At 37.4% G+C, this 20,861-nt stretch overlaps 1 protein-coding gene and 1 pseudogene across 1 annotated transcript in view; one reads left to right on the top strand and one right to left on the bottom strand.

Annotated features, from left to right (window-relative positions):
* Window positions 1-20,861, top strand: part of PRRG1 (proline rich and Gla domain 1) — a 139,703-nt gene that overhangs the window by 42,210 nt on the left and 76,632 nt on the right. The window contains exon 2 of the mRNA XM_077146756.1: window positions 1,970-2,018. Coding sequence (XP_077002871.1) covers window positions 2,009-2,018 — 10 coding nt within the window. The 5' untranslated portion in view covers window positions 1,970-2,008. The remainder of the gene's footprint in view (window positions 1-1,969; window positions 2,019-20,861) is intronic.
* Window positions 11,251-19,355, bottom strand: LOC143671020 (LIM and calponin homology domains-containing protein 1 pseudogene; annotated as a pseudogene).

The following is a 20,861-nucleotide window of genomic DNA, read 5'->3' as shown; positions in this document are numbered from 1 at the left end:
AACATTTTTTACTTTAGTTTCACACATAAGTTAAAATTTTAAAATATTAATTGCTATCAATTTTCAGCACCCTGCAGTAATGACATTCCTGTGTTCTTCCTCATGAAAAAACAAAATTTTAATTTTGTACATTTAGTCACTATTATTATACACTCTAGGCATTCCTAGATTATACCATCTCAGTCTTTATCTTATCTTTCTTTATGATTTCATTTGTGCCTCCAGCCCTCCTCCCTCTATCATTCTCACATTCAGCTTCATTCAGTGTACTAACATTATTGTATTACAGTTAGGTAGTATTGTGCTATCCATTTCTGAATTTTTACAACTAGTCCCATTGTACAATCTGTATCCCTTCAGTTCCAGTTACCCAATATCTACCCTATTTCTATCTCCTGTTGACCTCTGTTCTTAACTGCAATTCTCCAAGTTCATTCATTAATGTTTGTTCATATCAGTGAGACCATACAGTATTTGTCGTTTTGTTTCTGGCTAATCTCACTCAGCATAAGTCCTCAAAGTCCATCCATATTGTTACATGCTTCATGACTTTATTCTACCTTACAGCTGCATAATATTCCATTGTATATATATACCACAGCTTGTTTAGCCGCATACCTGTTGATGGACATTTGGGCTATTTCCGTCCCTTTGCAATTGTAAATAATATTGCTATAAACATTGGTGTGCAAACCTTGACTTCTTTCTTGATTCATTTTATGTTAACTTTGTTTCATACCATTAATACCTTGTTGTAAAATAAGAGAGTTCCAGAGCTGTGAGAGATTTTAAGCAGTTATCTTTTCCACCGTTTCCCAAACTGAGCTCCAAAGACCTGAGAGATGTTTCTTTCGAAAAAAAGAACTCTTGCCAAATAAGTTGAGACTGAATACTTTTGTTGCATTGCTCATTAACATTTTAAAGGCTCTGAAAAAGTATAATAAAAGAACTTGTTTATACTTAAGACAGCATTTCCTAAATTTATTTGAGCAAAGAATGTTTTTTTGAATAACATTCCTCTTAACATCCAGTGGAGGACACTTTGGGAAACATTTATTTAGTTCAGACCCCTCTTTTTTACAAGGAATTTGAGATAGAAAATTATATATCCAGGGTCATACAGCTAGTTACTGGGGCTCTGTTTGGTTCATGTTTAACTTCAAGTGAGTTATAAATTCCTAATAGGTTATATTTTATACTTCTGTCTCTCAGGTTCATAACTTAATATTGGGAACATGGCAGATGAGCAAAAAATATGTAGTAGTCCTAATTGAACTCTGTGAAAATCAGGGTTGATATGAATTAGCTTCTGTATGCATATATGTTTTTCATATTTTAAAAACAGAATTGCTGTCCCCCTATGCCTATAATTCCTTCTGCATTTGCAGTGTATGTTTTTTGTTTCTCCAAAGTTTCTGCTGTCACTAGTTCATGCTCATTGATTCATACTGTTTATTGAGGATAACTCTGTGGGCTGCTTTGCTTCAGGGATGATTTGATTAGGGGAACTACTGTTTGACACTGCTCAGGAAAAGGTTACACCATAAAGGGTATTGGATTTGTCACAGAATGATGTTGAAGGTGAAGCCAGGAACGGGCAGGCAAGCTAATAGCTTATTAAAATTGGGCCTTGTGACATTTTTTGTCCATCATATTTTTGTTGGTATACTGCCTTCTTGAGAGTGTGGCCAATTTAGTGATTTTATTTGGCAAGGGCAGAAACTATTGCCAGGAAAAGAAGATCATAGCAAATTGATAAATAGAGTCCATGTTCCCAGAATACTATGTTTCTGTTCTCTGAGGTTAGCTATCTGTTTGTGATGGAGAAAACATTTATGTAAGGGAACAAGATTGGAATGCACTGAAATGAAATGTCTGCATTGACCACATCAGCTTTAATGAGGCTTATTTGATGTAGTGACCCAGCGTCTGTGAATCTGACAGTGTGTATGTACTGTGTTTTGAACAGGAATCATCATCCAGGGACCTGCTGGAGACCACGAGAAAAATGGGGTGGGGTAAGTTTCTCTTTGCTTTTGAATAATTTACGCTCTCTCCATATTAATCCACTGTAGCCAGGAAATTACATTTGCAACTCAAAGTCTTTCTATGGCACCTAAAATTGTATTTCTTGTTAGTGTGAGAAAGTTTTTATCTGAAGCAGGTCTGTACAGAGAAAGTCCAACAGGCTACATGTTGCTTTCTGGCAAGGGTCCTTTATTGCTTTCTCCTCTTCTCTGGACATTCCCAGTACAGTAAGCTTGTTGCTTTATGGATTTGCCATAATCCCAGTTTCTAAACATGTCGTAGCAAAGTTACCCTTATGTTTCTAATAGGTTTTAATCTTTGTTGATAGTAAAATAAGCAAAAGAAAAAAATTGACTCAACTATGCAACTAGTGACTATAGTAAAAAATTTTTCTGTGAGGTTTGATTTATAAATGGTTTGGGCTTCCCCTAAACTGTTAAAGCCTGGTATTAAGAACCATTAGGTGAATTCCTTGTATTTATTTTTGCTTTCTTATAAGGCTATTTATGGGCAGTGGGCAATAGATAAATTTAGCGTCATTTTGTTAAAACAGTATTAACCAGCCAACACAGTGGCTTCATAAATATGTCTAATCAATGTAGATCATAAATCAGAGTACCTAAAAAGACCTGAGAGAGAGACTGGGTGTGATATACTGTAGTGGGAAGAATGTTGAATATGGAGACAGAAGGCCTGAATTCAAGTTCTTTCTCTACTGCCTTGATCAAACCCTGGAGCCTGTGTGTTGATCTCTGAGGTGGGGATAATATCTGCACTTCTAGCCTCAGGGAGTTGTGGTTGGCATAATGTGGTAATGTATGTGAATGTGTTTTAAGAACTCTAAAGAACAATTGAAGACAGCTGGGCATTTGTTCATTGTGATCCTTATTGAACAAGTATATTTTTGTTTCTTTTAGCAATCAAAATGAAGTTATTTGATGAGATGCATTTGTGGGCAGTAGGGCTGGACTAGGGTCTTGTAAGTGCCAACCCTTTAAATTTTGTGGTGTAAGCACTGTACTTGCTGCATCCTAGTCCCAGCCTTGGGAAGCTGCCCCAAGGATTATGAGTCAGTCTTGGAAAATAACTTCCTGAAACTTGTTGAGTAAGTTTTTGCCTGTTTTCTCCAGAGTTTTGCTTGGAGGTTGATATGCCTCAGGGATTCTGATTCTTTTTCACCCATCATTTCTTCAGGGGTCATTGAACAATGGTTTAAACTCAGCAATACTACTCAAATATGGTCTGCAAGGTTACTCATTTTTATTATATTTTAAAAAAGATGTCAATCTCTGATGTTTTAGAAGATAAAAATGAGGTGTGTTTGTGTGTATGTATAAACTGGTCAAAAGTTCTGTGACTAACCCATGCCCTGCCCTCAAGTTAGCTGTCAATGGAGGCTTGAGAAGTTTGCTCACTCTAACTTGGTCCCCACCCAATTCCGAAAGCTTCAGGTGTAGAGAATGTTCTGATTATTGGATTTTTTCCATGCCTTATGGAGAAAAGAGCTATACTGGACAAGTAATGTATTCCTTCTCATTTCTTCCCTTCCATTTCAGTTTAATCATCAGCAAAGGGATCATTAGGTGCTTAGTTTAAAGGGTGCCTCAGCAAGTACTTGTTCAAATGCTCAGGCAGTTAATAGAGCTCCTGCTAAAGAACAGATCGTGGTAATATTATCTGCAAAGATGGGCATGTTTCCAACCTGAAGATGAGATAAGGGAAGTGTTTCAAAAAATATTGCTTTTACAAACACGAAGCTTATGATAGCACCATTTTGACTGTTTGAGTTGACCACTTTAAAAGCATCCTTAACATCCTGAGTCTCAAAGTGACTCTCTCCTTTATTCTCCAAGGTTTACATAGTTTACCTGAGTATATTTTTAATTTTTGATACTGTTAGTGAAATAAAAAAGATGCTGGTGTGTGGCTCATTTTTCTCTTTTCTGTCACTGTACAACGAAGTTTTCAGTGGATTTCGCAAAGACTCTTACAAACATAGCTCGGTGTCTCATACAAAGGGACAGCAGAGGGAAATATTACAAAGACATGGCATTAGCCTCATTAAATGAATTAAGGAGCCACAAAAGCAAAGAACATGGCTGGTAAACTGTACAGTGCAGGTAAAAAATTAAAATAAATAAAATCAGGATAATTTCTTTTAGTATACTTTGATACTAGATGAAGAAAGTATTTGTAAATATGTGTTAGAAGAACCTCTTTATTTATTTGATATTAAAGATGATAAAATCTTTAAAAATGAGAAGAGATTAGAACAGACTTATGTATTTGATTTCTTTGACCACCATCAGTGGGTATTGTGTAGTATTGAAATCCCATGTACTATATATGAATTCTTAACTAGGGTTTAGTATTTAGGACTCTTAAGAAGATATAATTATTTTCATATTAACAAATACCTGTAGAGTGCTTCATAACTCACAGAAAATCCCTCTACATTATCTTGAGTTGTAAGTCAGCCCTATGGTGTAAAAAGGAATTATCATCCTCATTTTATATATTGGAGAACTGAGGCTTGTGAGACAAAGTTTTACCTAATGCCCACAGTCTGTAAATGGAGATTGAAAATGTAATCTTAGATCTTTTTATGTCATATCACCTTTTTTCTTTTCCCTGACAAATCATGTTCTGACTATCCCAGTAATCAATAGCATATAAAGACAATTAAAAGTTTAGGATAACCTGTTGCTAAGAAAGTATGGAAGAAATTATTTTCTAATATTTATGATGGTATTTGTATATTTTTCACAGTAAGGGAGATTGTACAGTTAAGCAAAGAGAATCCTTCACCATTTATATATTAGATAGCAGGGGCGTCCCAAATACCAAAATCTTATCAACAGTGGTGGTCTGTGGCTGTAGTAATTCAAAAGGCAGCAGCACTGATCAGTAGCCACCATAGTAGATAACAGGACAACATCAGTTGGCTTGCTGTGCGACATGTACAGGGGAAGGTCCCTAAAGTAAGGTGCCGAAAACACTGTTTACTTGACTTAACGTGAAAGTCATCCTTCTTGATGGATGAGTGTTTCTCTTTGTGATTTTCTTAACACAAATGATATAATATATCATGGAACACCAGAATAGTATGAGATGACAAGGGGAGATGCTGTTATTTAAAAGGATATCATGTATAAATAAAAGTATGTATAAAATTCAAGTAGAGAATTAATATTTTCACAAAAAAAGAATGTGATGATTTTTCAAGTGTGTATATATAGGCTGATAAACTGTATATAGTACTAGAGGGCTTGTTTTTAATCATCTACAGATAGAAATAAAAGCTTTGTTCTACCTTTTCATTCTGCTTGAGCAACTGCTTAAGGCTCAGTACTCACAGTAAGTATTTATCTTTATTAAGCAATTTCTTAGGAGTTTTCTTGCTAAAAATTTCTGGGATTATTGGTTTGTTTAAAATGTTTTAGTAGAATTTTATTTTTAAAAACGTAATCTGTTTTTTACTTGAATTTTTCCTGTCTCAGAAGATACTTCTATCTTTTAAGTACTGTCACAGCAGTTCATGGTATTTATTACCCTAATACACAATTATTGTTGGCTAATTTCAGTGTCTTTAGCTTATGAATAGAGCTTCCAGAAGAATTTCATCATGCTGTCTCAGTAGCAAATTGTGAGATGTTTCTAGCCATCCTTTACAAGATAAGAATCATACTCGGTAATGAATCTCCAAAAGGATTAATTTTGCTTTGTTGTATAGAAAACTGTGTCTCTGAAATAGCTGAATGATAGCAATAATTAATTTTTGGAGGATACTTAGGAATCAAAATATAAAGACAGCATAATTTTTTTCTTTTTCTCCATTTCCAGTATTTCGTCTTTGGATATAGCTTTTACCTAGTTTAGAAGAAAAATTTAGGTCTATAAAATCTTAATCTGTAAAGTCAATGTCCATTTTCATTCTCCATAATTAATGCCTTGTCGTTCTATAGGAAATAGTGGCAGTGCTGCCAATTATAGTTTTTTAGTTTTTTTATGAAAACATGGTAGCATAATTCCTTTGGGTTCCTGGATGTGCTTGATCCATTTAACTCAAGGAATTCAAACATGTCCCCCCACATACCAAGCCTTAGTGGAAGGAAGGATGATTAACTGCTCCCACAGTATATCTCAATAAGTTCCTTGATTTGCTGCTGACCTGCTGCTCATTTGAGGCTAATTCTAAGCTCTAACAGTGAGCATACAGCACCATATTTTCAAACAGGGAATGAACATTCAAACCGACATGCCTTGTAAAGTGACTATCTCATAATATAGTGCCTGATTTTATTTGGCAGCCCTGGTTTATAATAAGTTCAAGTGAGAGCACACATTTAAAGATAGTTTTTTCATTTACTGGGCTGTATTAGATCTTAAGAGTCTCTTTATTATGGTGCCAAATCTATGCCTCTGTAATTTAGATGATGCCAGCAGTTTATTATAAACCCTCATCTTCATAATTTTATAATAGTAATGCAAATAGGCCTGGGACTGACAACTGCCATTATTTTTTTCTTGGAAAATCTTTCCCACCAGAAGAAATTTACTGCCTATTTAAAGGTCAGATTATTTTTTTAAACTCACTATAGTACTTGAGGCTTTTTGTCTTTGATGCATTCCTCTCTGTATGGGTTTTGTGCAGTTTCTCAACTTTGGCACTATTTACATGGTATTTTTATTGAGGTAAAATTCAGATAACATAAACAGAATTGATTATTTTTAAGTGTACAATTTAGTGGCACTTAGTACATTCACAGTGTTGTACAACCATCACCTCTGTCTAGTTCCAAAACATTTTCATCACCCCAAAAGGAAATTGCCCCTGGCAACCACTAATATACTTTTTCTATATATGGATTTTCCTGTGCTGGACATTTCAAATAAATAGCTTCATACAATGCATGATCCTTTGTGACTGGCTTTTTTTCAGTTAGCATTCTTTTTTAAGGTCATCATGTTATGGCCTGTATTCCTTTTCATGGCAGAATAATGTTCTATTTATTGTATATTCCACAATTTATTTATCCCCATTGATGAGCATTTAGGTTGTTTCCACCTTTTGGCTATTGTGAATAATGCTGCTGTGAACATTCATGTAGAAGTTTTTTTAAACATGCTTCCTGTTTTCTTTAAATTGAAATGTAATTCACATACCATAAAATTCACCCTTTTGAAATGTACAATTCAGTGGTTTTTACTATCTTTGTAAAGCTGTACAGTCATTCCCACTATATGATTGCTACCATATACAAGTTTTGTTTGAATATCTGCTTTTAATTCTTGTGGGTATATGCCTAGAAGTGACGGACAGTTTGAACTAGATAATTCTTTGTTGTGGGGGCCTGACCTGTGTATTGTAGAACGTTTTAGCAGTGTCCCTGGCCTTTCCCATTAGATGCTGGTGGCACTTCTCCCAGATATATAAACAGAAATGTATCTAGACATTGCCAAATTGCCCAAGGTTGAGAACCACTGGCTTAGAGTAAAGAAAAGGAAACCTGTAGAGATAAACTGTACTTTATGTATTATGATATCTTTTATAGAAGTAATTTGAGTCTATAGGAGAACAGTATATAGTTCTCATCAGGGATATGCAAACCAAAACTACATTGAAATATTATCTCAACCCACTAGATTTGCTACTATTTACAAAATCGGTAAACAACTGCTAGACAGGATGTGGAGAAAGAGGATCATTTGTACATTGTTGGTGAGAATGTAAAATGGTGCAGCCACTGTGGAAAGCAATATGTGATTCCTCAGAAAGTTAAGTATAGTATTTCCATATGACCTAATAATCCTCCTTCTGGTTGGAGCAGCAGTGTTGCTAATTCTTTCAATCTTTGGTAAAATTCACCAGTGAAGCTGTCTGGTCTTGGACTTTTTTTTGTGGGATTTTTTTTTTTTTATCATTCTGTTCTACGTATATAATCAGTAATTCACAATATCATCACATAGTTGCATATTCATCATCATGATCATTTCTTGGAACATTTTCATCTATTCAGAAAAAGAAATAAAAAGAAAACAGAAAAAAATTCATACATACCATACCCCTCCCCCTCACCGATCACCAACATTGCACTCTAAATTTATTTTAACATTTGTTCCCCCTTCATCTTTATTCCATATGTTTTATTCATCTGTTGATAAGGTAGATAAAAGGAGCATCTGACACAAGTTTTTCACAATCACAGTCACATTGTGAAAGCTATATCGTTATACAATCATCTTCAAGAAACATGGCTACTGGAGCACAGCTCCACATTTTCAGGCAGTTCCCTCCAGCCTCTCCACTACATCTGGACTGACAAGGTGATATCTATTTAATGCATAAGAATAACCTCCAGGATAACCCCTCGACTCTGTTTGGAATCTCTCAGCCATTGACACCTTATTTTGTCTCATTTCACTCTTCCCCCTTTTGGTCAAGAAAGTTTTTTCAGTCCCCTGATGCTGAATCTCAGCTCATTCTGTGGTTTTTCTCAATCCCTTGATGCTGAGTCTCAGCTCATTCCAGCAGGATTTCTGTCCCACGTTGCCAGGAAGGTCCACACCCCTGGGAGTCATGTCACACGAAGACGGGGGCGGGGGGGGGGAGAGGTGAGTTTGCTTGTTGTGTTGGCTGGAGAGAGAGGCCACATCTGAACAACAAAAGAGGTTCTCTTGGGGGTGACTCTTAGGCCTAATTTTAAGTGGGCTTGACCTATTGTTTGTGGGGTTAAGTTTCATATGAACAAATCCCAGGATTGGGGGCTCAGCCTATAGCTTTGATTGTCTGTACTGCTTGTGAGAATATCAAGAATTCAACTTGGGGAAGTTGAATTTTCCCCCTTTCTCATTATTCGAGGGGGATTTTGCAAATACTTTTTATTCACTGTTCAAATCACTCTGGGAAAATCACTCTGGGATTTATTGGGGCATCACTCTGGACAAACCAAGAAAATCTCATGTGCTACTCAAGGTTCCATGTACTTATGGTGTTCAATTAAGCTGTCTACATAAGTTATGTTAGGAAATGCACTAGTCAAAATATAAATTTTGTACCAAATAAATATTTTTGCTTTAGTCTCACACATAAGGTAAAATTGTAAAATATTAATTACCATCTGTTTTCAGCACCCTGCAGTAATGACATTCCTTTGTTCTTCCTCATGCAAAAACTTTTTTAAATTTGTACATTTAGTCACGATCGTTATACACTCTAGGCATTCCTAGATCATAACATCTCAGTCTTTATTTGTGGGATGTTTTTGATTACTGATTCAATCTCTTTAGTTATTGGTCTATTGAGATCTATTTCTTCTATAGTCAGTGTTTGTTGGTTGTGTGTTTCTAAGATTTCTCCATTTCATCTAGGTTGTCTAATTTGTTGGTAACAGTTGTTCATAGTATCCTTTTAGGATCTTTTTTATTTCTTGGAGTTAGTGATAATGTCCCCCCTTTCATGTCTCATTTTAATTTTTTGCTTTCTCATTCTTTCTTTGCCAGTCTAGCTAAAGGTTTGTCAATTTTATAGATCTTTTCGAGGAACCAATTTTTGGTTTTGCTATTTCTCTGTTTTTTAAATTCTCGACTTCAGTTACTTCTGCTCTAATCTTTGTTGTTTCTTTCCTTTTGCTCATCCTGGGTTTAGTTTGCTATTCTTTTTCTAACCTCCATGTGTCTCTAGCCACACACCTGAAGGTTAGAGCTCTTTCTTCATTTTTAACATAGGTATTTTGAGTTACACATTTCCCTTTCAGCACTACCTTTACTGTGTCCCATAAGTTTTGATAGGTTGTGTTCTCATTTTCATTCATCTCAAGATATTTCCTTTCTTTGACTCATTGATTAGGTGTGTGTTGTCTTCCATTTATTTATGGATTCTGCAGTTCCCTATTTTTTATTGTGCTCTAGATTCATTCTGTTGTGGTCACAGAAGATGCTTTGTATAATTTTAATCTTTTAAAATTCATTGAGATTTATTGTTTTGTGACTTAACTTATGGTCTATCCTAGATATGAACCTTGTGCTCTTGAAAAGAATGTATATTCTGCTGTTTTTAGGTACAGTGTTGTGCATATGTCTGTTAGGTCTAGCTCATTTATGATATTGTTCAAGTTCTCTGTTTCCTTATTGATCTTCTATCTAAATGTTCTATCCTTTGACGAAAGTGATGTATTGAAGTTTCCAACTATTATTGTAGAGGTGCGAGATGTCTGTTTCTCCCTTCAGTTTGCCAGTGTTTTCTTCGTGTATTTTGGGCCACTGCGATTACATGCATAAATGTTTATGATTGTTTTTTCTTCTTTGTATATTGATCCTATATTAATATAGCTATCCCAGGTCTCTTTTGGTTACTATTTGCATGAACTATTTTTTTTTCATCCTTTCACTTTCAGCCTGTTTTTGAGTCTTAATAAGTCTGTTGTAAACAACAGATAGGTGGATTGTACTTTTTAAACCATTTTGCCAGTCTGTCTTTTGATTGGATAGTTTAATCTATTTACATTGTATTATTACTGATAAGGCAGGACTTCATCCATTTTATCATTTGATTTTATAATTCATATATTTTTGCCTCTCCTTTCCTTTTGTGCATCCTCCTTTTGTGTATAGTTGATCTTTTCTGATGTAACTGATTGAGCCCTTTCTCGGTTCTATTTCTATATATATTTTAAGTACTTTATTTGTGGTTACCGTGGGCTTTGTATTATACAACCTAAGTCTATAACCAACTACTTTGAATAGATACTAACTTAACTTCAGTAGCACAAATAGTCTCTGCTTCTATAGCCCTCAGTTTCCTTCTTTTTGTTGTGTCGGTCACACATTACCTCTTCATATTTGCATGTCTGTTACAATGATTTTTTTTTATTAAATTGTAATCTAAATTTTACAGGAAATAAAGAGTAGAGTTACATATTAAGGATACTATACTCTTGGATTTTGTATTTACCCACTTAGTTACCTTTAGTGAAGATCTTCACTTCTTAGTACTATTCCAAGCCACTCTCTCTTGTTCTTTCTTTCTTTTCAACTTGAACTCCATTTAGCATTTCTCGTAGGACAGATCTTTTAGTGACAAACTCTCAGTTTTTGTTTATCCATGAATGTCTTAAACTCTCCCTTATTTTTTTTTTTAACAGAAAACCATAGACGTGACCTCCTTTAATGACTGAATTAACCCATTCAGAGTGTCTCCATAGTCTACATTCACAGTGTAATTTTGCCACTTGTTTGCCATTGTTTTAAGGCAGAATAAATAGTTCCCCTTTCTCCAGTCTTAAAGAAAACAGCCTGGATCTAAAACGTGGTGCTTTTTAGTAGCTTGACTCCTTTCTTGGTCAGCTGCGATTCATCGCACACGGCAGAAAACAAACAAGCTCTAGCAAGAGTTCCTCTAAAAACTTCTCCGTGGGAAAGGTCCAGAATTCTTGCTAGTGAAGAGAGGTTGGTGATGCGTAAGAAGATAGCAGGGCGTGCATCAATTACAGTGGGCACGGCACAATTTGAGCTGTCAGTTTCTTGCTGATAACACACCAGTGGCTTCCCATATCATGACGTCATTTGGAAATCTATGAGGATGGACTTAATCCTTTTCTTTAGACACCTATACTTTAGGTCCTCCAGGAGAACTTGCAGGCAAGGGTGAGGAGTGGTCACTCCTAATGATGACATCTTCCTTGTGCCTCATATTAAATCTCTTATGGAGGACTCCTACCCTACAGCCTGAAAAGAAGCAAGAGATGCAGACCTCACAGCAATCCTTGACCCATCACTCTTTTGAAGATTAAACTTCCTTCCAGATTTTGATAATAACTTTGGAAGTGACAACTGAAATATTTCCCCCTGGTTTTTTTTTTTTTGTCCCCTCGGGCAATGTCCCAGAGTGTAAGTCTAGCAGATATTACAAGGGTTCTCTTTATTTGATGAAACAGCCTATGTTAATGACATTACTTCCAAGGTACACAAAATCTAATACTAACTTTGCAATAATTTATTGGTATAACTTCTACCCTCAAAAGGTAAGTAATACAAATATTTCAGGGTTACAGTATATATTAACAGACTAGTGTCTTTGCATTAAAAACAAGTTATAGCTCAGAGACAGAGCTTACTGGGGGATTTAGTTTCTGAAATGCATTAATCTTATGCTATCTTAGAAGACCACACATCTCAAATTTGCATGTCTTGCACTTTCTGCAGCTCAATTCTGTAAATGTAAAGTGTATAATTCCTAAAATATTAAAACGATACAGGTTCATTCATCATTTATCTCATTGATTCTCAAGGAAGAAAATAACACATTTTAAACCACAAGCCATTCTGACCATGCTAAGAACCCTTTTGAACTATTTAGAATCATAACAATTCGATTTTCTCCTTTATATACTCTGCAAATGAGGGAAAAAAAAGGGAAAAAGAAAGAAAAAAAAAGATAAACACACACATTGAGCTACAAAAGAACAAATACCACCTTTTAGAATAGCCTTTCCAAAATTAGATGAATGCTAGGAAGCCCCCAAACTTGGCTTTTGTCAAGCAATTGCTAGGGGACACCCTTCATAAAGAAACGGTGAATGATCTGGAAGCTTGAAAACCACATCACAATGTTGTAGGTTGGCCAGCACTTCTAGATCGCAAGTAGTAATCATTACAGTTTAGAAGACCATTTCGAATCCTAACATCTGTCCCATTCACTGCATCACCAAGCTGTCCTTTACAAATTCCACACCGAAAGCACTGGATGTGGAAATAGAGATTAAGGGTCTCGATGATCATAGCAGCTCCTTTACCCAAAGGAAGCCCACAAGAAGAACAAAGCTTTTTCCCACTTATAGACTTCCGCCTTTCACTTGGAGACTCAACCTGATGGTTAATGCTTTTATCGAATGAGAGGGTTTTTGGCTTCACATCTTCTGAAATGTGCATTGGTGAGTTTGATATCTGCTGATTCCAGGATGAATCCTGAGATAGCTGTGGGTTCATCCCACAGTGTGGAGCCCCAGCTTCTGTATCCAGCTGATGGTCCTGATGGATTCCTTTTGGGATGGGGTTCTCTGAGTGGGTTATGGCCCCTTGAGTTAGGCTCTTCTTCTCTTCCAACAGATCACTCTCCCTATTCTTAAGCAATAAGTCATTGTCATCTCCCTGGAACGATTTCTTCTGTCTTCTCTCTTGTCCTTCCTCTTGACGGTTTTCCAGGTTCATCTTATTCACAGTCCCACTGCCTTCAGTTATAGAGGAAGATGTAGACAGCTAGTCTGCAGAACTTGAAGACACGGTAAATGGAACCACGGTGTCTTCAATTATCTTGCGCTCCTCCTCATAGTATCTGCGTTCTTCCTCTTCCACCTCCTTTTGGGCCTTTTCCCACTCTTTTTTCAGTTTGTCCTGCTCCTTCTGGTATCTCTCCTGGAGCAGACGCTCCTGCTCCTGCTGCCATTTCTCCTGTCGCTTGCGTTCCTCCTCTGGGTCCCATGCCCAGAATTTAAACTGAGGTGTAGTTGCTGGGGACTTTTTACTGCTTGGAGAATCTTGAGCATTGAGATTTGGCAAATGTAGTTGGTTGGTTTCAGGCATTTTGTCCAGAAATGGAAACATCAGGGTTGCTTCTGGTTCTGGAGATTTTGGCTTTACCACCTTTTGTGATAGCACTAGCTCCACCTTTCCACTCATTTCCTTTTCGGGATGCTTCTGGGATTTTTCTTCTAGTACAGGATTTTTCAGCTGGGGACTGGAGGAAAGCTCTACAAAAGCCACAGTTGGGCTGGACCGAGTCACGGTTGTTGTAAAATGCTGTGGCTCTGATGAGGCAAGTCTCCCTTATTTTTGAAGGACATTTTTGTAATATAGAGCATTTTTTGGCTGGCATTTTTCCGTTTTAGTGCCTTTAATATTTCATGCCACTCGTGCCAGTTTGAAAATATTATGTACCCCAGAAAAAGCCATGTTTTAATCCTGATTCAGTCTTGTCGAGGCAGCCATTTCTTTTAATCCTAATTCGACACTGTAGGGTAGAAACTTTTGATTAGATTATATCCAGGGAGTGGGGCATGCCCAGTTGTGGATGTGACCCCTTGATTAGATGGGGATGTGACTCCACCCATTCTGGATGTATCTTGATTAGTTTACTAGAATCCTTTAAAAGAGAAAACATTTTGGAGAGAGTTAGAAATGACAGAAATGAAAGAGCACACAGAAACTTCAGAGCTGATAGACTAGAGTTGACAGAACCCAGAACTGACACAGATGCCGTCACTTGAAGAAGAGAGAGACAGGTGTTTGGAGATGCTTAGAGCCCAGCAGATGTCACCATGAGATGTTAGCCAAGCCAGAACCTGGAGAGAGCCAAGGGAAGCCAAAAGATGAAAGCTAGCCCTGGAGAAGCAAAGTGAGGAACCCCCACAGGAACAGAGTGTATTAGCAAGGGTTCTCTAGAGAAACAGAATCAGCAGGAAATATCTGTAGATATAAAATTAATGAAAGTGTCTCACGTAGCCATGGGAGCATAGAGTCTAAAATCCGTGGGGCAGGCTGTGAAGCTGATGAACTCCACAGGAGAGGCTCCCTGGCTGAAGCAGGAAGAGAGACTGTCTCGTCTGAATCCTACTTAAAAGCCTTCCCTTAATTAGATTAAATGCACTCTTTGCAGAAGACACTCCCCTTGGCTGAGTACAGATGCAGTCAGCTGTAGATGTAGCCAACGTGATCATGATTTAATTCTATGAAATGTCCTCATAGCAACAGACAGACCAGCACTTGCCCAACCATACAGATGGACACTACCACCTCGGCAAGTTGACACATGAGCCTGACCATGACATAGAGGTTGAAAGCAATGGAGCCCAGGAGCAAGGAACCAGTAAATGCCAGCCACGTGACTGCCCAGCTGACAGAAGTGTTCCTGACCCATTGACCTCACTTGAATCTGTCCCTGGATACCTAAGTTTGAACATTTTTATAGGCTTAGAACTGTAAACTTGTAACTTATTAAATTCCCCTTTTAAAAAGCCATTCCATTTCTGGTATACCACATTCTGTCAGTTTGCAAACTAACACCCCACTGCATTCTCATCTGCATGGTTTATGATGAGAAATTGGCAGTTAGCCTCATTGAAGTTCCTTAGTAGGTGATGAATTAATTGCTTTTCTCTTGCTACTTTCAGAATTATCTCCATATTTTTGATGTTTGACATTGTGTTTTTAAATAAGTCTATTAGGGTTTATCTAGTTTGGAGTATACTGCACTTCTTGGACATGTATATTCATGTCTTTTGTAAGAATTGGGAAATTTTCTACTGTTATTCCTCAGATATTCTTTCTGCCCTTTTTCCCTTCTCTTTCTTTCTGGAAGTTCATAATGTGTGTATTGGTACACTTTATGCTGTTACACGGGTCTTTTAGATTCTTCTTAGAAGTCTTTGACATTCTTTTTTCTATCTTTTCCTTCAGTTGTGTGATTTCAATCAGTTCACTGATTATCTTGCTTGTTCATATCTGCTGTTGTGTGCCTCTAGTGTATTTTTGATCTCCATTTTTGTGCCTTTCTTTCCCATAATTTGTTATGTTCCTTTTTAAGCTCACTAATTCTTCTTTTAGTTTATATATTGTCTTTTTCATAGCCTTTACCTCTATATCCATAGTTAATTTATTTCTATCCATGTTTTCCGTTAGTTCCTTTAATTGATTTAGGAGATTTATCTGAACTTCTTTGTTGATCCAATGTCTGTGTTTCCGCCAAAGTTTTAATTTGGTCCCTTGAATGAGCCATATCCTCTTGTTTCTGTGTATAGTTTGCGACTTTTTTGCTGATATCTGGCTATTTGATTATTTTTTATGGTAACTCTCTGTAGTCATTTTCTCCCCCTCTCCCAGGGTTTTATTTTAGATTTGCTGTGTGTAAAGGCTCTTCTTCAACAGTTGGTTTAGCTTATACTGAACCTTTAGAGCAGCCCATTTTTAACAATTCAGATTTTCTTAGGTTTCCTGCACCTTTCTCTTGCCCTGGGCAAGCACTGCAACTTTTAAGATTACCCTCTTACATGCAGCTGTTTCACCTCCAGGTGACCATTTCTTTTCCTCTGTTCCTTCTCTGTGACTCTTGGGCTGTTATATTTGTTTTATGCATAGTCTCCTCAGTGACTATGATTTGCTCAATTGGTCTCCCACGCTCAGGGCCACCTTTTTATGGTAACTTTCACGTTAGGGTATCCCATCCCAGGGAGCCTATTCTGAGTAAGGTGAGTGGCTGCATAATAAGACAGCCTTCTATACAACTGTGAGGGGCATTATAGACCAAAGAATGACTTGGACATGTCTAGCTTGGTGAGTAAGATAGAGTGTTTATTGGGGGGTTACATAGCGGCATTGTCCTTGATGGCAGGAGGAGAGAGTAATTCCTTGCTATGATGGTCCACATTGACAAGAGAACAAGGCAATGTTTTATAAGGTTTGAATAAAGGGAGGTGAGGTTGAAGCCCTGGTGCAGTGTGGTTGGCTGTGTATGCATTCAAATTAAGGACTACGGGTTGGCCTACCAAACTTCTACGACACCTTATGTTTTTCTCCTGTGTATAACTTCTGAAGGTGGTGCTGTTTATCTTACTGGGCATAGCTTCTGACAAACACTGTTGCTTTCCTCAAGCTAAGATTTACTGTTTCACTGATAAAGGAACACTTGTTCTTTAGGACCCATGGGAAAGGGAAGAGTTGGGGGATAAGGTAAAAGTTCATGCATGTTACAGAGCCAAATGGGTTCAGCATTCAGAAATGACCATTTTTTTGTTTAGGTGCACCATTAATTAGAGACTGGGTTGGGAGTATACACTGCTTGCTAACAGTCCCGCCATGTGTCATTCTTGTTTCTTGTTTGCTGGGGGCTGCTTTTTATGTCTATACTCATCGACTGCTAGGGCCCTGCCCTGGGTCTATGTGGCCTTGGGTCCCCTGTGCATGGTTTCTCAATTGCTGCCATGAGTGGCTGTGATCAGCGACCATAGCAGGAGGTGGTTGGGCCATAGTGCTTCTGCTGTGTGACTCTTAACCAGTGTGGGATCAAACATAGGGGAGGGATCTGGACTAGCAAGTCTCAGCCACAGATATTATTCTACCTTTTATTTATTTTTATTTATTTATTTATTTTGACTCAGCATTTGTGGAAGTGAATGGACTATGTCCTTTTATTTAGATATCTCCACAGGGAAACTTTCCCCAGGTTGTCTTATACTCCCATCTTTTTTTTTTTATGTCCCCAAGGCTAGTTTTAGTCACACAGGATGTTCTTTGTCTTCTGATATCTAAGTTATTAAGGTATATGCAAGATACCTTGTTGTCAGGGAAGCCAAAGCATTAGTTGACTTAGGATCTTTTATGCTCGCTGATTTTTTTTAGCTAAAACTAGGTTGTGTAGTCAGCTAATTCTGGTGCAAGCTGTAAGTCTAAACATTTTCAATAAAGACAGTACATAACCTGGTATAGTGTGGCTCCAAGAGAGTTTTAGATCTTAAACAGCACTTTATAAAAACTGGAATATTTCATCCCACACTTGACCAAAGGGACCCAACTTCCAGGCATCCCTGACATTACACATATAGCTACCACAGACTCACTGCAAGTTAACCCTATCCATATTCTTTTATTCTGTATCTTCTGAATCCATTTTCATTATTAGTTTAGTAAAACTCTTTTTGTCTTTCATGGAATAACTGCCGCAATCATAATGATGACAACTGCTGCTGTTATTGAGCACCCATTCTCTGCCAAATCCTGATACTTCAAGCACTTTACGTACATTATCTCATTTATAAGATTTGTGAGCTTTGTGCTTTCATTCCATTTTTATAGATGAAAAAATGAAGCTTAGGTTTATGCTTTCCTCACACAGCTATTTGTTTGGACCACTCTGTTTCTTCCTTTCTAAATGTGTAACTGATGTGCCCTAGTAAGCAAGCTTGGATTATCAGTGAGATCACTTTACTACTCAAATTGAAGAACCAAAATCTCCCTGTAATGCAATAATGTCTTTCTTTCTTCCCTGACCAAAGCATTCTCCTGGAAGCCCAAGATCCCCAGGGTTGCACATTAGGTGTAGAGGAGTCAGCTATGGTTATTCTTGCATTGCAGAAACAATAATGGAATGCTAGGTTCATTTGAGGAAAGGCCCCATCCTCTACTGCTCTTGATGTTCTTGCTAATGTTGCAGGTGTATAATCTTACGTTAAAAACAGGGTCAGGCTTTCTGGTACCCCGAACAGTTTAAAGGTCACTAAAGGACTCACTGTAGTAACTGCTGCATAGGTAAGCCCAGCTGGGCTGGTAGTAATTTCTGGCAGTGCTGGGGAAAGAGAAAGGTTACCTATTTATCGAGCATTTCACTCATCTGTGCTCACTCCACAACATAGTAGACCTGGGTTCCCAATGCTTCAGCTATTTAATAACCCTGCTGTTTCTGTTTTAATATCCCTGGTGTCTTCCCTAGGTAAGCCTATAGAAGCAGGGTGGCTAATTGAGGAAGGATTAGCTTAGGATAACCTACAACTGGACGATGTGGCTGGATGGTGTAGGGGACCACAGTGTTTTCTTTTTCTACCAGCTGTAACTCTTACCAGGACCACAGTAAACATTCTGACAGGTTACAGTAATTTCAAACTACAGAGGGGGGACTGTCAGTCTTCTTCCTCAGAGAGGGTACTTTGGACCCTTCCCAGCCCCATTCAAGCTTGTGGTGCCAAATGGATTTGGAAAAGATTTGGCAAGATTCCATCAGTCTTCTAGCTCAGAGCTTCTCAAATTTTCTTAGTTTACAGTACTCTTAGTTGTCACAGCGATTTTTTTTCATAGCAGCTCTAGACCAAAAGAAATACCTTATAGTTTGAATTATTAAATAGTTAAGGTCCAAACAATTTAATAAGTAGTTATCTCCTATCATTATAGTCACTGCTTAAAAAAGTAATACACGTAAATTGAAAGAAAGCATTATTTTAATTTCGACTGTAAATTACGACACAGTTTTTTACTAATGGGATGCATGTACCTGTTGGAAACTCCACAGCTTCAGACAAACTGTACAATCAAATTGGATACCAGTACTCCATTTCTTGTTTCACATTGATTTTTCACACAACACTTGCTTTTTCGCACAGCCAAAAATCCATCTTCTCAAAGGAATGTAGCACTATTTAATGTTGAAACTGAACTCCTTTAATCTGGTGGTTTCTAACATGTTAAGTATCACTGTGTTTCCCTAAAAAATGTACAATACTCTGCATACCCCTTGGTGAGTTTGCTGTAGCACCCTGGAGGGTCTTGGCGTACCCTTTGGGATCCATGATACTAAATTCTTTTTTTTTTTCTTTTACATGGGCAGGCACCGGGAATCGAACCCAGGTCCTCTGGCGTGGCAGGCAAGCGTCCTTGCCTGCTGAGCCACTGTGGCCCACCCAGTACTAAATCTTGCCAAGCTGAAAAGCATCCTGACCAGCTACCTTACATCTGCGTATCTACTAGGGGAAATTACATAGTTCTTAAAGGATAAAAAAATGTCTGCTCTAAGGGAAACACAAACACAAGTAGTCTACACATTTCAGAAGATAGTTTCTGAATTTTTAGCCATATATTAAATTTGGGGTGCCGTTTATAATTAGATGCATAGTCTTTGGCCTCCTAGGTTCTAGTCACTCAGCCTCTGTCTCTCCCATTTTGCCTTTTCCTTTATTCCATACTTATTGAGTTCTGCTGTGTACTGAGTTCTTTGCTAGGTTTTATAAAAGACAGAGGTTGGATAAAAATATTAATAGATGAACTTTGCCCTCAGGAAGCTTATGGTCTTAAGAGAAAATGAGATAGACATACCAAATTATAATTTTTGATTATTACAATTATATTATAAATTAATTATACATTTTGATTATTTATTATAATAGAAGTATATACAAATGCTGAAAATCCATAGCAACTCTGTCTGATGAAGTGGAGAGTAGAGTTTGGGAGAGGCTTTTAGGAGATCTTTCTTCTGAGTAGATAAGAGTTCACCAGGCAGAGGAAATATAAGGTGCAGTTAAGTGCATGGTTGGTGTAGTGGCCAAAGACATCAACTAATATCTGTATCTTTCATGCTGTCACTTCCTCTCCTTTCCTATTGACAGCATTCTAATGTACAATCTTATTATTTCTTAACCTGGCCTGTTGTAAGTAATCTTTTACCTGACCTTTCTATTGCCATTTTCCTCTCATCCTAACCCTCAAATCTTTCGTATATATACATTTTTTTCTCAGTTATCCTCCCCAAAGTATTGCTCTAAAACCTTGAATGGCTACCAAATAGTTCAAATATCTTAGCCTAACATTAATTCCCTCCATAACATGACCATTGGCCCATATTTCTAGCTTCATTTCCCACTCTTCCTATCTTCAAAGTAGTCCTCTGACCCTGTCAATTGGCTCACTGTTCCTCATTTTATGCCCATGCTTTATTCAATTCTGAGCCCTTACTTCCTGTTTCTTCTTTCTAGAATGTCTTTCCTTGCCTTTCTTGCATGTCCCAATTATGCCAATCCTTAAAAGGTCAGCTCAAATACATTTTTCAGGAGTCTTTCTCCAGCTCTTCCATCCCCAAACGCACAGACATACGCGATAGAGATCTGCCTGCCTTCTAAAGAGCATATACCATTTTCAGTCTTGCATTATAGACCTTTTTTGTATTTCATTTATATTTGTTACCTCTTACACTGAAGAGAATTGAGGGCAGAGGCCATCTGCTACTCTTATTTGTGACTTGTCACAATCTATTGTACACAGTCTTTGTTCAATAAATTTATGATAAAACTGGAACTTTA

This window comes from Tamandua tetradactyla, chromosome X (assembly GCF_023851605.1).
Source record: "Tamandua tetradactyla isolate mTamTet1 chromosome X, mTamTet1.pri, whole genome shotgun sequence".
NCBI classification, from domain to species: domain Eukaryota; kingdom Metazoa; phylum Chordata; class Mammalia; order Pilosa; family Myrmecophagidae; genus Tamandua; species Tamandua tetradactyla.
Note: the sequence above shows the minus strand (reverse complement) of the source record. Positions and strands in the feature narration are given on the sequence as shown.